The following is a 16,707-nucleotide window of genomic DNA, read 5'->3' on the forward strand; positions in this document are numbered from 1 at the left end:
GTTCCTGCTCTTGTGGAGCTACACCTCAGGGACACTGCTCACGTTAGAGCTGTGGGTCTCTTTAAAAAACCAAACAAACAATTTGTTTTACATTACATAATTTTGTTTGACAAAATTAACAGAATTTGTTTTACAAAGCCGCTTCCAGTTTCTCTGTGAGGAATGAGTCACTCTGGCTGACTTATTTCCTTTTCTTCTAGGCTGGTCACATCTGTGGAGACAATGTGGACCTCGTAGATGGGCAGCCGACAGGATCTGTGAGGATTTCGTTTGGATACATGTCCACACTGGAGGATGCCCAGGCCTTTCTCAGGTTCATCATAGCAACCCGACTGCGCCCCTCTGATGGCCAGCATCTCCTTCAGGCCACTCCTGGGGAGGCTGCAGTCCCGCGAGCAGAGAGCGAGGTTCAGAGCGCTGTGCCTGCCACCATGGACAGATGTAGTCCCTCACCTCAGGAAGATGCTCCCACAGGCTCCCAGGTTTGGAACGACTTGCCCACTGCTGTGGATGCTGTGGCTTTACACCCACCTCTGCCGGAGGCCACCAGAACCCAGCAGACCCCTTCAGAGCAAGCTGCAGGAGTCCCAGAGGGGGGCCTTGGGCCACATGTCGTCACCAACCTTTACCTCTATCCCATCAAGTCCTGTGCTGCATTTGAGGTGAGGGTTGTAGTGGCAGCACAGAGACTGCTTCTTTTTTGTTTGCTTTATAACGTTTTTTGATAAAGTGAAAAAAATATAGAAAGTGAAGAAAAGCATGCAGAAAATCAAAATCATATTCAGAGTATTGTGACGTATGAAGAACCATTCTCATTCTGCTTTCCTTGGTTTAGGGTGACTTTTTTTTTTTTTTTTTTAGGAAGATTGGCCCTGAGCTAACATCCATGCCCACTTTCCTCTATTTTATATGTGGGACACCTGCCACAGCATGGCTTGATAAGCGGTGCATAGGTCAGCTCCTAGGATCCAAACCAGCAACCCCGGGCTGCCCAAGTGGAGTGCGTGATCTTAACCGCTATGCCACTGGGCCTCCCCAGTTTGGAGTGACTTTTGAACATGTCTCTGCTTAATGGGGACCCCTGAGCAGACCCTGTTTCAGAGTGGTGAATACCTAGTTACTGTTAATAATTATGGGTGTAACTTTCATTGAATGCGTGCGCTGGCTCCCTGCTGAAGCATTTTACATGTTTTCCTTCATTCGATCTTTAAAACAATAATGTGAGATACAGGGTAATATCACCCCTATTGTATAGACATGGAGCCTGAGGGTTATGGAGGCTAAACACTTTTCCCATGTCACCCACAAATAAATGCTAGAGCAAGGATTTGAACCCGGGTCTGCTGAGTCCTTGGGTCCATCCTCTCATGCAACTTGTTCCACTCAGCCCTCCCTGTGGAAGCGAAGTACGTTATGTCTGGAAACATGCTGGCTTGGCGGTCAGCCAAGCTGAGGGACTGGAGGACCTGCCTTGTCTGGGCAGCCCTGACCCTCCTTCTGTGGCCAAACTGAGGCTTTCTTTCTATAATTTGTGTGTGTCCCAAGTCCCAGGCAAAGGTCCCAGACTCCTGAGCCTCTGAGATGACAGGTTCTCTGGCTCCTGGTCAGACATACCACCATCAGGGCTATTTGTCGCCTGCATTTCAGGGTGGTCCCACAGGAGCCTGTCCTCCAGTCTGAGGCCATAAACAAGCAAGTTCACCCCGGCTCCTGAATGGAGGCAGGTGAGGAGTCCATGTTTCCCTTGTGTATCAGGACTCTGTTTTCACAGATGGGTCATGTTCCACAGGATAGCCACATTGCACAGATAACACGGGAAGGAGTTAGTGTCCTATTTTTCAGATGAGGACAGTGAGACTCAGTCAGGTGTCATATTTTGCTAAAGGTCTTCCATCCATCTGTTCAAACTACATACTGAGCACCCACTACCTGTCAGGCCCTGGGCCAGCACCTGGTGTACAGGGATGAGCAAAATGAAAATGGTTCTTTCCCTTGGGGAGTGCAATGTCTCAGAAGGAAAACACACACAAGATCAGACACCACCCCAGTGAATAGCAACACCCTGGTGCTAAGGGCCAAGAGGGCGAATGCTGGGGTGTGCCAGATAGAATTCTGGTGGATGGGGTCTTAGTCTGTTCGGGCTGCTAGAGCAAAGTACCATCAATTGGGTGGCTTTTAAACGACAGAAATTTATTTCTCACAGTTCTGGAGGCTGGAAGGCCAAGATCAAGGCACTGGCAGATTCAGTGTCTGGTAAGGGTGCATTTCCTTGTTCATAGTTGATTTCTTCTCACTGTGTCCTCACACAAGCCACAATTTAGAAAAATGAAAATTTAACTTTATTTTGAAATAATTTTAAGTTTAAGTAAAAATTGTAGATGCAATACACAGAGCTCCCATATACCTTTCATTCAGGCTGTTGGCTTTTCTGAATCATTTGAGAATGAGTTGCAAAATGATGCCTCATGACTCGTTAATACTCTAGTGTATATATGTCAAGTTCAAGGACACTCTCTGACATAACCCCAGGACAACCATCAAGATTAGGAATTAACATTGACTCACTATACATCTACCCACAGACCCCATTCAGATGTCATCTGTTGTCCCCATGCTGTCCGCTGTGGGTCTAGGATGCAGTCCAGAATCACGTGTTGCATACAGTTGTCATGTCTCTGTGGTCTCCTTCAACCTGGAACAGTTCCTCAGTCTTTCCTTGTCTTTGAGGACCTTGGTATTTTTATGGAGTACAGTCCAGTTACTCTGTGTCCCTTAATTTGGGATTATCTGAGGCTTCCTTATGATTCCTGTATTTATGGCAGGAATACCTCAAGAGTGATGCTGTACTTTGTCGGTACATCCCTGAAGGAGACACACCCTGTTAGTTTGTCCCAGTGCTGGCGATGTTAACTTTTATCAGGTGGTTAAGATGGGGTCTGCCAGGTTTCTCCACTGTAAAATTCATTAACAAATATGTTGTTCTTACTAATTAATAAGTATTTTGTGGAGAGGTACTTTGAGAATATGTTAAATATCCTATTCCTTATCAAATGTTCATTCATTAGATGTAGCATCTATTGATGACTTCTGCCTAAATCAATTATTGGTATGATGGTTGCAAAATGGTAGTTTTTTAAATTAGATCATTCCTTCTAGATTTATTAGTTGGTATTCTGTTGTAGGGTAGTGCTTTCCTTATGCCATGTTTATGTAGTCATTAATTCTTTTTTAAAAATCTATATGGACTCATGGATTCCCATTTTGCTCAAAAGGTTGCACCCCATCACTATCAGTATTTATTTTTATTTTTATTTTTTTGAGGAAGATTAGCCCTGAGCTAACTACTGCCAGTCCTCCTCTTTTTGCTGAGGAAGCCTGGCCCTGAGCTAACATCGTGCCCATCTTCCTCTACTTTTTTTTTTATATGTGGGACACCTACCACAGCGTGGTGTGCCAAGCAGTGCCATGTCTACACCCGGCATCTGAACTGGCGAACCCTGGGCCGCCGAGAAGCTGAACGTGCGAACTTAACCGCTGTGCCACTGGGCCGGCCCCTGTCAATATTTATTTTGATGCTCAAATTGCCACTTGGCCACTAGGAGTTCCTTCAAAACACCTCCCATGTCCTTTTGATATATCCCCAACATTTTTTGTGTACTTTCTTACTTTCCAGTGCAGTAAGATATCCTAGACTTATTCTTTGTTTTCATCTTTTTTTTGCTCCCCAAAGCCCCAGTTCATAGTTGTATATCCTTCTAGTTCTTCTATGTAGGATGCCGCCACACCATCGCTTGATGAGCAGTGTGTAGGTCCATGCCCAGGATCCAAACTGGCAGACCCCTGGGCCACCAAAGTGGAGTGTGCAGACTTCACTATGCCACCAGGCCAGACCCCTAGACTTATTCTATATTTCCCCTGCCTGGGAAAAGGAATTGTCCATTTCATCAAGGAACCTCACTTCTTTTATTGAAGAATGATATTTAACTAATATCTGGTTGCTAGATCTGGTTGTTACTTCTGGGACGTTACTGCGTCTGTGCTCTCTTGTTGTACAGCGCTTAGAAATATATTAGTTTTCTATGGCTGCCATAACAAATTATCATAAACTTTTAACAGGATTCATCTGATTAGATTGGGCCCACCAGGATAATCCAGGAACATCTCCCCATCTCAGAGTCCTCAACTTTAATCTTATCTACCAGTCCCTTTTGCTTAATTCTGGGGATTAGGACATGGATATGTTTGGTGGGGACCATTATTCTGCCTACCACATATATGCATGTATTAAGACTTTTGGGACACCCTAGACACACACACACACACACACACACACACACACGTTTCTGTATTTCTTTCTCTTTCTCTCATCTAGCCATAGCCATAATTTCACGCTAATGCCTCCAGTTCCACACCAACATCACAGTGTTTATTGTAGCTATCCTTCTTTCCATACTTGTAACTCCTGTGAGAATCAGGCTCCCATTATCCTCTGTGAATACTTATTTGCTCAACTCCTCCTTGTGTAACTGAAATCCTAGCTGCACCAGCTGAAAGTTCAGCCCACACGTGCCAGTTTCCCCCTCCCTGAACACACACACACTGCCAGAAATCTGGGCCTAGTTGAAGAGGAAGGAGAAAGGAGGAAGCTAGTAAATTAAATTTTTAGGTGACAAATCAGGATAGAAAAACATGGACATGTTCCAACAAATAGCTCTCAAGAACTGTGAAGGTGCTGAGATTTTGCCCAACTTGTAAGTGACAAGCTAGCTTGCCACAGTTTCATGGATGCTGGCGAAGGACATGAGACTTTTGGGTCGGAGATAAAGGACTTTATTACTCACAGCACAGCAGGCAGCATGAGCTTCCTGTTTGTGTTGGTTCCCTTTGCCTCCCAAGTCCCAAGAGTAGGTACAAAGGGGTCCAAGTAGATAGGACACAGCTGAGGAACCCCTAACTCAGGGAACCTGACTCTTTTATAATGGGATGCAAGCAAACTTCCCTAGCCATTGATCAGGAGGAAGACATTGTCTGTATACTACTGGACTATAAGTAAGCCTGCCCTCCACTCCAAAGGGCTGTATAGCTGATCACCATACAAATATCCTCAGGAAGGTAGTTTGGAATAACAGACATACAGAACCCAGAGAGATCCGCGGAGAATTGCCTCCCAATAATGGATTTTCTCCTACAAAGTTATTTATAATTCAAAACATGTTTTCCTGTAGAAATAATGATTTAATTGTGGTTTCTGGGCTTACCCATAAAGGCTTATATAGACCATAATATTGCTGAGTTCAAGTGCTGTACTAGCAGAAGCAGCCATAGCCTACAGGGAGAGGTTATTTGATACATAAGAAAGATGAAGAGAGGAGGTAAAGGGATTAACATCCATGGATCATCTGATATGTTTAGTTGCTGTACATTTTCTGTTTCATTTTAGTTTTTAGCCAATTCTGTAAGAAATGATAATGTTCAATTTACATATGATAAAGCCAAGACTCAGGAAGATTAATAAGTTGTCCAAAGCTAATAACTGGCTAAAGTGGGATTTCAACCCAGGTTGGTCAATCTCCAAAATACCCCCTCCCCCGACGACACCACATTTCCACTTCACCCTGCTTGAGGTGAAGTTCACTTTGACGTTCTGCCTCCTTGAGTTCTGCGCCCTGCCCCCTGTGCCCTGCAGTTCCCCTCCTTCACTTTCCCTGCTGCCTCGGTCTTCCCTGACCCACCCCATAGGGCCCCTTGGTTAAAAATCGCTTCCCTTCCTTCACTTGTTCATTGGAGTTTTCAGATTCCTTTGGGTAGCTGAATTGAGCACTCAGACGATCAGATTGGATCAAACTGATTCACAATTAGTTCGAGAATGATGGTCTCTTACCCATTTCAAGAGCAGTTTTTAGCCTTTGCCTACACCCTTCAACGGACAGCTGGCTCCAGGAGAGCCCTTGCTGGTGGGACTACTCCACATGCGCTGTCACATGCATCGCTGTTAGCAACTAACCTGTGGACAAAACTCCTGCAAACACCTGGTCGCACTTTATTATTCAAATTTCATTAGTTTCCCCCTAATGTTCTTTTTCTATTCTGGGATCCCATCCAGGATGTCGTATTACATTTAGCTCTCATGTCTCTGTAGGCTCCTCTGAGCTGTACCAGTTTCTCAGCCTTTCCTTGTTTTTGATAACCTTGACAGTTTTGAGGAGTACCCGCAGGTACTTTTTAGAATGTCCCTCAGTTTAGATTTGTCTGATGTTTTTCTCAGGATTAGACTGGGAAGAAGGACCGCAGGGGTAAAGTGCCATTCTCATCATATCATGTCAGGGTGCATGCTATCAACATGACTTATCACTGTTGATGTTAACCTGGGTCATTTGGTTGAGACTGTGTTGGCCAGGTTTCTCTGCTGTCAAGTTTCTCCCCGACTCCCTTTCCGTACTGTGCTCTTTGCAAGCAAGTCACCAAGTGTAGCCCACATTTAAGGGGTTGGGAGTTATGGTCCACCTTCTTGAGGGGGGAGCATCTACATCAATTATTTGGGATTCTTCCATTTGAGAGATTTGGCTTTTCTCCCTTATTTATTTATTCAATCATTTATTTATATCAGTATGGACTCATGGATATTTATTTTATACTTTGAGTGATAATCCAATTCTATATATTATTATTGTTGCCCAAATTGTTCCAGTTTTGGCCATTGGACACACTTTCAGTTGGCTCCTGCATCGTTTTTACAAACCCCCATCATTTTGTTTTTTGAGCACTTCCTTACTTTTCTAGCACAACAAGGTACTTCTAGCTTAGTCTGTCTATTCCCTGATCCAGCCCTAGAATCAACCATTTCTCCATGGAGTCCGGGTTCTTTTTGTTGGAGAATGGTATTAGAAAGCAAGATCCGGGGACTGGGCATAATTTGTATTTTAATTTTGTAGAAATATGAAGAATTCAGGAAAACTTACATACTTAAAGTGGATCAACTCAGTGACCATTCCAGTTAGCCACAATTTGTACGAGAAATATATCTACTGTAGTATCAGGATATGCCTGTTCAGGCATCCACCACTGTGGAAGGGCATACAGAAAGCAGGAGCAATGGAGACCTATGTGGAGGGGAGCTGGGAGACGGGGTGAGGTGGAGACTTACTTTCCATGTACACACTTGTTCTCTCTGGATGTTGTACCATGCACATGCATTACCCATTTAAAAGACAGGCTGAAGTGGGAAAGGGTGGGAAGTGAATCTGGAGAGTGAATGGAAGGTATCTGGCTCCCACATCATCTCCTTTGCATTGTCCTCTTTGCTTAACCTTCTTCTCTTCCTCCATTTCTTCCTTCAAGAGTATGTACTGAGTTCCTGAAGTCCATCTATATTTCTACAGCCACTGTGTAATAATGTGAAGATCAATTTTGAGGGGCCCTGGCCTAAAATACACTTGCCTTTTTGTTTAGGTGACCAAGTGGCCACTAGGAAAGCAAGGGCTGCTGTACGACCGGAGCTGGATGGTTGTGAATCACAACGGCATTTGCCTGAGTCAGAAGCAGGAGCCCCGGCTCTGCCTGATCCAGCCCTTCATTGACCTGCAGCAAAGGATCATGGTCATCAAAGCCAAAGGTGTGAACTCTGGGTTCATTTTCACAGAGCTGCTGTCAAGAGCTTTTATACTCATATGAAAGTGAAAAAATGGCTTTTCCTCTGCCAAATATTAAATTATCCTAAATTGAGTGAATTGATGCCTACGAGAGACAAGAAAAAATTCGTTGCTCTTGTGTTGTTTGGGAAATTTCTAGGAAGAGGTAAAGATCTGATAGTCCAATCAGAAAGTAAAGAGGTATAAATTTTGAAATTATATAATATCCTTTTCACTTATATTCCTTTTATTTCCTTCGCTCACAGTAAAATGTAGTATATATTATGTACTTTAATTCTTGCTTGCTGACTTTTATTATAAATTAACATATATAAAAGTATAGACCAGCTCTGTCCAATGGAACTTTATATAATGATCAAAATGTTCAATATCTACGTTGCCCAACTTGGTAGCCACTCGTCACATGTGTCTGTTGAGCACTTGAAATGTGAAGTGGGACTCTGGAACTGAATTTAAAATTACCTAATTTTAATTAACTTAGATTACTACATGTGGCTAGTGGCTACAGTGTTGGACAGCACAGGTATAGAGAATAATATCGTACATAATTATATTCAGTTTTAACAAACTTTAACCTTTGGCCTCATTTGCTCCAGATTCCTCCTATTTCTCCTTCACCTCTCTCTCTTCTTCCTCCTACTTCTCCTCCTCCAGCCCTCCTTTTAGAAACAACCATCACAGATGTAGCTGAAATTCCCTGTGTACTCCTCCCGGGTCTCACTCCTCCTTCCTTCCCCATTCCGTCTACCCTTAATAGAATATTCCAGTTTCCCTCCTAACTTGTAGCTGTGCTTTTGTGATACATTACATTTCTATATATTCATGACTGTGTTTCTTGGTTGTAGGTGTTCTGTTCTGTTCCAGGGTTTATTTTTCCCTTGAACCAATAGGCCAGTGTTGTTACTAGGGCTGTTGAATAAGTGTTCAGTATCTGGTAGGGCACGTCCTTCCACCTCATTCTTCCCAATTGTCTTGGCTATTCTTGGCCTTTTGTTCTCCGTATGAATTTAAATACATGTACAGATTTGTGTAGCCCCTCCCACAATCAAGGCACAAAACAGTTCCATCACCCCAGAAAATTCCCTCATGCTATGCCTTTGTAGTCTCTTCCTCCCACGCTTAACATCTAGCAATCAGAGGTCTGTTCACTATCGCTACAGTTATATTTTCTTAAGAATGTTATATAAATATAAATACAGTATGTGACCTTTTGGCATTAACTTCTTTCACTCAGCACGATGCTTTTGAGATCCATCCAAATTGTCACATGTGTCAATAGTTTATTCCTTTTTCTTGCTGAGTAGTATTCCACTGTGTGGATGTACTAGAGTATGTTTATCCATTCATCTGTTGAAGGACATTTGGGTTATTTCCAGTTTTGAGCAGTTGTAAATAGAGCTGCTGTGAACATTCGTGTGCAGGTTTTTGGGTGACCACAAGTTTTCTTTTCTCTGGAATAAATACCTAGGAGTAGATTACTGGGTCATATGGTAAGTGTGCTCACCTTTAAAAGAAGCTGCCAAACCATTTTCTGGCGTGGCTGTACCATTTTGCTTCCCACCAGCAACGCATGAGAGTTCCCGTTGCTTCCCATCCTGTCGGCCTTTGGTATTGTCAGTGTTTTTTATTTTATTTGTTTTAATAGATGCGTAGTGGCATCTCATCATAGTTGTAATGTGTATTTCCCTAATGGCTAATGACGTTAGGTACCTTTTCATGTCCTTACTTGCTCTTTTTATACGGAATTGAGTGGATTACTCCTCTTTCTATTCTCTGAAGCATAAAAATATATATCATGACTAAATAGAGTTTATCCCAGAATGGAAGGAATGGAAGAGAGACTGAAAACGAATATCCGGATGTCTTCCACTCCAAATTAGCAGCACTTTGTGAGGTGGTGCTCAGTCCCCCACAAGTATCAGATATTCTGCTCACTTGTAGGGGCTCTCAGCATTGTGGGTGGACTAAGGGCATCCTTTGGTGATGTATGACAGGATGAACTAAATAGGAATCTATAAAACAAGGCATTATGATGGTTTCATGTGTGTGACTTGTCACTTCCAAAGATTTTAAGCATCTAAGCCCAGAGGTTGGGCTCTTTTATTTCTCTATATCTCTGAACAGAGCACAGGGTTTAGTACATATGGAATGAACTCAGTCCCCACGAACTTCACTGGGGGCCCTTGAGTTCAATCCATGTAAGGATTGAAGACCCCATATTTTGTTGCCTTAACAAGAGGCCTGGAATGATCCTTATAAAGCAACTGAGGGCGAAGACCCTAAGTGATTTATCCAGAATCTTGGCTAAGGGTTAAAAGAGTTCTGAGCACAAACCTCCTGCTGGCTGCCCAGGGGTGCACTTGCTCCACGGCCTTTGTTCCCATGCTGTCCTCTCTGCTGTGGTCACTTCCTCATAACCAATGTTCAAAGCTCACTTGACTGCTCTCCACTGTGGGTGCGTACCTGGCACTGTATCATTCTTCCATACACACCCTTTGACAAGGCAGCATCTATAATCATTCCTTCTCCAAACTTCTGGAATGTTCTGGATTAGTTCCTCTTCTGGCCTTCCCCATACAGGGACAGGAGTGTGGAACTAGCTGTGCATGCATAAGATGCAGACAATCAGGGACATAGTTCATGGAAATCCTGTTACACAAATTGTTGCATCTCTGTCTTTGTTGTGGTGAAAAGCCTATTGTGATGGGCACAGACCTGGGGAGGAGGTGTGATCTGAAGCTCGTTGAATGGGAATGCATGTCCCAGTTTGCTGTGCTGTGCTGTGCTGTGTGTGTGATGAAGCAGGACCAAGATGAGCAGGGATGCAAGTGCACATAATGTGTACTTGCCTGAGGGACAGGTTCGGTCATACTGGCAGGCAGTGTGACTGGCAGCACTGCTGAGAGGGCTGGAGGGCTCAGGTGGGTTATACAGGATGATGTCTTGCTTCTGGTGTCCACAGAGTAGGGGCCTCCACAAATTCTACCCAGAAGTCTTGACTTCATGCTTTTCGCTGTAGTTTTAATAACTCATAGAGGACTTGAAGGAGTGCAGAGTGGCAGAGGGTGTCAGCAGTTCCAGCCTTTATCAAAGGTCTTTCCTTAAAGGCATTGGATCAGTTTCCTTTAGTTTCATCAACATATTTCATTGTAATTTTGTTTAAAGAATGAATATCACTTTAGCTTGGTACTGGGTACATGATTGTTTATTATTATTCTTTAAACTGTTACATACATATGTTATATACTCCTTTATATGTATAACAACTAAAAAAAAAGAATAGCTTCCCCATCCCACTGACATAGTAACTGTTTTTTAGCAATAATGATGATTGATGCAGGAATCCAATTTGATGCTGACTCCTAGGGGCTACTGTGAATTGACAGTCTATGCTGATATCTTTACAGACTGAGCATTCGTGCCTGCCTATTTCTAAAAGATTTTTGGTAGCTTAGAGAACGATGACCTTGGGTTGTGGAATCATCCAGAGGTAGAGAAATCTTTCAAAGGAATTTACAGTGTTCCAGGATCTATGGATACGACTGTCCCAGTGCAGGGTCTTCCACGAGAAAGCTGCTCAATGAACATGCTGTTGGTGGTACCGATAATGCTGAAGAGAATCTCCATGTTATGAAAAGATTTCCAAGACCCAGCCACTTATTGGATTCAAGCAATTTCCAGGGTCATTAAAATTCTTGTGTATTTCACGATAATGGACTTTAACTTACATAGTTGTTCTTTTTGCACGATGATAAATTTGTCTCTAACCTTTGTTCATTAGGGATGGAGCCTATAGAGGTGCCTCTTGAGGAAAACAGTGAACGGGCTCAGATTTGCCAAAGCAAGGTCTGTGCGGACAGGTGAGACTCTGCAGCAGGTGTCACTCTCCGGTCCATCTGCAGGGTGACACCGAGGGAGAAGAAAGTAACGCTCTGGACATTGGCCCTCTGCTGTACCCTCTGCCCAGTCTGCTGCCTCTTTCCACTTGCACAGTCTGCTCTAACCACACTGGCTCCTTGCTCTTCTTCAAACCTACCAAGCATGCTCCCTCGTCAGGACTTTGCACTCACTGTTTCCTCTGCCTGGAATGCTCTTCCCCCATTTATACCCGCAAAGGGCTCCTCCCTCACTTCCATCAGGTCTCTGCTGAACAGCCCCCTTCTCAGAGGGACCCCCTGACCTCCCACAGAAACCAACCCCTCCCTCTCAGCTTGCCTTGCTCTATTCTCCTTCACATTTACTGTTTCCCCAGCGTTTATCTTCAGTCCCTCCCACTAGAATGCCTCTCCAAGAAGGTAGGACTGTCTCTGTTGCTCCCTGCAGAGCCTGGAGCAGAGTATGGTGTGGGAGGGTGAGATGAAGCAGGGAACCGTTCAGAGGAGGCATGGTGGAGCTTGGGTGGGGTGGCTGCAGTGGAGTGATGGGGAGGCCTGATTCATATTTTGAAAAGAGTGGCTGGTGGGTGTAGAGTAGCTGGAAGGGGCAAGTGGGAAGGCTAGCTGAGCACCTGTGAGTAACACAGGCGAGATAAGAGGGAGGCTTGGGCCAGGGTCAGGGAGAAAATCAGGTAGATGTCAGATTGTATTCTGGAGGTACCATCACCTGAACTAGCTGATGGATGTGGAAGCTTCAGGTGAGGGAGTGTTAAGACGTCCCTCAGGTTGCATCACTTTCAGGTAATAATTCATAAATTATATTCCATATAGTTGTGAATTATTATCTAATCTGAGTTATTGATGATAAATTATCTGTTAAATTCTAGGAAATGTAGAAAGTGAGGTTGAATGTAATGGCATTTCTACTTATTTCTTGACTGTAAATGTTTACAAATCTATTTATGGAACACATCAAATGCCTGTGTCCCTTTTTATCTAAATCTAATCTGGACCCCAAAACACATGGAAGAGGAAATTTTCTGGTTGTGGGAACCAATTCAATGGGTTCCCAGCCCATCTAATACCCCAACCAATTTACCCCCCACATGCTGAAACAGTTAACTGTGACAGTTCACTGTGATAGAAGGCTTTTCAAATGCTAATTGCCTAGTAGTTAATACAATAAACTCATAAGTGGGTGTGTTTGTGCTCAGTAGACAATGATACTAGATAGCAGGGAATCAGATGACTTCTTAATCAGTTTTCTTCTGCCCTGCAAACATATACTATTGTGTAAGTCATGAAATGATATGTTATATACTGAAGCTACAGCTAAACTGAGCTTAAGTTGTTAGTGCCTCTGGGTCGCCCTGGGTGATGGAAAGGTGTGGTAGTGTGAGGATCATACTTGGCATAATTGAGCATCATGGGCACTGGGCCACCCAAGGCCCAAGCATTGAGCACACTGTGCATCCTTTTGGCAGTACTTGTGCCAATAAACATTCATTATAGTACGCTTTTAATTTAGGGCAATGAATTTTGGGTAAACATTTTTGCATGTCACTATAGCAGATCATTTCATAGAAATGCAGCCATTTAGGGATACCTGTGATTATTTATCAGGCTCATCCCTGGTTGTACATCTCATTTAGCTGCATCTGAGAGGAAAGCCGTTTTCTGGTTAATAAAGCTTTTCAGATAGCTGGAGGGTAGGCTCCTTAGGCTGGGAACCATGAGTACTCAACTGTAATGAAAATGGACTTTGATGCAATCTCTCAAAGCACCAGAGGCAATGTGCTACAAATCAAGGTTTCATTCTTCCCTTCCCTTTCTAGGACACAAAGGCGGCTATTTTTCCTGGTAAAAATTAAGGATAAGAGAGGTTTTCAGTAATATCCATCTTGTAATCCCAATGGAAGATATTAGCAATTTTGCATTATAAATTCTGGTGATGTATAGATTTAAATTTTGTTTAAATTTTAAATTCTATAAAAAATTCTATAAGTTTGAAGAATCTTTTGAAAACCGAATCAATAAATGTGCTCATATTGGTAATTTATAGGGATAGTGTTCTTTTCACAAACCAAACACACATCAGTCTATGCAGCCTGGCCATGAAAGAAGATGTTACACTCAGGCCCCCATGGTAAAAAATCAGGACACGTATCTGGATTCACCAGCTTCTTAAAGCAACGTAATGCTCTGGAATCTCCCAAATTCCGAGCTTTGTGGTTCTCAGAGGCTATAGTTAATATAAACAAGTTCTTTCAGAAGGAACTTCTAAAGCTTTTAATCTGCTCTGAAAGCTTTGCACAAGCCCCAGATCTCAGGTCTTCTTCCCCTGCCTGGGAAATGTCTCTTCCCTGCAGCTTCCTGAACACACCTGTCACTTTAGGCTTCCACCTTGCTGGAAGATCGATGTATATTATATTATATTATATTATATTGTATTATATTATATTATCTAACTTTTTACAGTTTAGATTATTTAAAGGAATACCATATAATATTCACCATCCATCCTTTTTTTTTTTTTTTTAATCAGGGTAAATACTTACGATTGTGGAGAAAAAATTTCAAGCTGGTTGTCAAAGTTTTTTGGTCGTCCGTGTCATTTGATCAAACAAAGTTCAAACTTTCAGAGAAATGCAAGGAAGAAACACAGCAAAGGTACCACATTTCGGATTGGTTCTCAGGGGACAGGAACTCGGGATTACCCTTGCATACATCAAAATCAGCCCGTGAAATGGACATACAGGGCGACTTGCTCACGTCCAGAGAGTGGGGTGGTCAGCCTTTGTCAGACAGTTGCCACAGTGCCCCCCAGGTCAGCAGGACCCATGTGTGGTCTCCAGGATAACCCTGAGGAGGCCGAGGCGGGCTTCCAGCCAGCTGCTTCACCTCTGCTCAAGCGCTCCGCCTCAGCTCTGCATGTTTAGAAGCACAGTTTCACTTTGTTAAATAAAAATACTGGTAGCTTGTTATGTCCTCAGATTGGATTTGGGAACAAGAAAACCTGGATTTCTAGTCTTAGGTCCATCACCAAATGGTTGTCAGAGCTTGGCAAATGCTTGAACCTCATGGTCCCTCAACTTCTGTAGACCTCGACTACTCAGACTTTTAAAAGTTTTGACAATTTTTCCTGCCATAAGCTGTTGGTAGGATGAAGTGAGACAGCAGAGAAGAAAGCACTTTGAAAGGTAACGGTACCATATGAGACGAAGAGGTTGTTTTCAGGTGTCTGCTCACATGCCGCCTTCGCAGGGAGGCCTCGCCTGACTGCTCTCCTTAGAACCAGAGCACCTACCGAACCTGCCCAGCTCCCTTCTCTGCTTTATTTTTCTCTGTGGCACTTTTCATATCCTACAAGCCATGCATTTTACTTGCTTATTCTGCTTCTGTTCTGCCTTCCCTCTACTGGATCGTCAGCTCTGTCAGGGCAGGGATTTCTGTCTGCTTTGTTCAGTGCTGCAGCCACAGTGCTTGGAACAGTACCTGGCACATAGCAGCTGCTCAGTAAATACTAGATGAATGAATGAATGAATGGGTCGTTGCTACATGACCGGTTTGTGCAAGGATGGCCTAATGATTAGCTCCCAGAGAAACCGGCTTATAAGTCCGAATAGCATTTTGACCATCTAGGGACCGGTAAACGGGTCTAGGGACCTGCACAGGTTAACCCATGAGTCCCTGAAAATGTATGTTAGAGAGAGGAGTCAAAGGATGTAATCTGCTTAGACTTTGACAAGTTTTGACAATTTTTCATGTGTTAAGCTGTTAAAGAGTTTGAGTCGCTCTGTGATAGAGATGGGGAATAAACCTAAGCTCATTTTGTTGAGGGGGTGAGCTGGTAGTGTTTGGGTAAGCTTAGCGACATGATTAAAGGGGAGAGAGAAATGGGCCTTTCCATGAGTAGAGACATGTAAGGAGGGGGATTCATCAGGACCCGTGATGACCGGTGATGAGTCATTTATCATTATAAATGATCTGCTTGAATAACTTCCAATCATTCGTAGTGCCTCCTGTCTACCTGGGCCTTGGCTGGATCTTCAGGAGGCTGGCTGAGATCATTAAGCAATGGTTGTAGCCCTTTGGCATCTCAGTTTAGAGGCAAAAACTCACCAGCAGGCAACAATACTACAACAGAAGGGATGTAATAAAGGTCTGTGCAAAGGGCATGGGTGTGGGGGAAGCATCCTCTACACCTAGAGTGAGTCATAGAGGGCTTCAGGGAAGAGGTGAGTTTGGAGCTGCATCTCAACAGGAGAGTAGGAATTTTCCAGGCAGAGAGAGGCAGGAAGTTGACTTGGGAGCAGCGTGGCAGGGCTTGGCATTTCAGAGAAGGGTTTAGGAGGGTCAGATGTGGGTAGGGGAGTGATGGGATGGAGCTGGGGAGAAGGGATGAATGTGCCACCGAGGAGTCAGTGAGTACTAGCTTGTGGTTGTGGGGGACTCATTGAAGAATTCTAAGCTGAGGAGTTTCATGATGTCACTTGTGTTAGAAAGATGCTCCTGGCGTGGTGTGGGGGCTGCATCAGAAAGGGAGAGGAGAGAAGCAAAGTGGCCAGGCAGGAGGTGGCAATGACTGTCCTAGTGAGAGATGGGGACCTGAGTGAGGCAAAAGTAGGAGCAGATAGACTCTGTCACCTGTGTGATACAGGATCAGGGAGTGTCAGCTGGTGAATATTTTTCCTTTAAGGATGCAGTTTATGGTGGAGAGGTGTCTGATGGTCTAGGCTATTGGTCTTCGAACATTTTTGTATTGGTACACCTTTAGAAAGAAGAACAAGAGGTCTCTTCCATAAGATTCAAGAAATCAAAGGGAAATTTAAACCTAGGTTAGGAATGCTGAACAACCAACAGGGAAGCACCATATCTGATCAGGAGAAAATAAAGGGAAGGTGGAAACAGTATACTGAAGGTCTATACAGAAGAGACAAAAGGGTGACAGATTCCTTTGGAGAAGGTTTCTATGAGGAAGAACCTGTAATTCTAGAAAGTGAAGTGAAAGCTGCCCTGAAAGTGCTGGGAAGAGATAAGTCACCAGGGGCAGATAGGGTATTGACAGAATTACTTCAAGGCACAGAGATTGAATCTGTCAAAATCCTAACAAGAATATGCCAGCAAATATGAAAACAAAACAATGGTCTACAAATGGGAAACACTCAATATATATCCCAATC

At 43.6% G+C, this 16,707-nt stretch overlaps 1 protein-coding gene across 2 annotated transcripts in view; it reads left to right on the top strand.

Annotated features, from left to right (window-relative positions):
- MOCOS (molybdenum cofactor sulfurase) overlaps nt 1-16,707 on the top strand; it is a 51,900-nt gene that overhangs the window by 22,492 nt on the left and 12,701 nt on the right. For both annotated transcript variants that reach the window (XM_023647671.2, XM_070220939.1), the window contains 4 exons: nt 201-662; nt 7,450-7,612; nt 11,431-11,509; nt 14,070-14,194. In XM_023647671.2, coding sequence (XP_023503439.2) covers nt 201-662; nt 7,450-7,612; nt 11,431-11,509; nt 14,070-14,194 — 829 coding nt within the window. The remainder of the gene's footprint in view (nt 1-200; nt 663-7,449; nt 7,613-11,430; nt 11,510-14,069; nt 14,195-16,707) is intronic.

Source organism: Equus caballus, chromosome 8 (assembly GCF_041296265.1).
Source record: "Equus caballus isolate H_3958 breed thoroughbred chromosome 8, TB-T2T, whole genome shotgun sequence".
Lineage (NCBI taxonomy): Eukaryota > Metazoa > Chordata > Mammalia > Perissodactyla > Equidae > Equus > Equus caballus.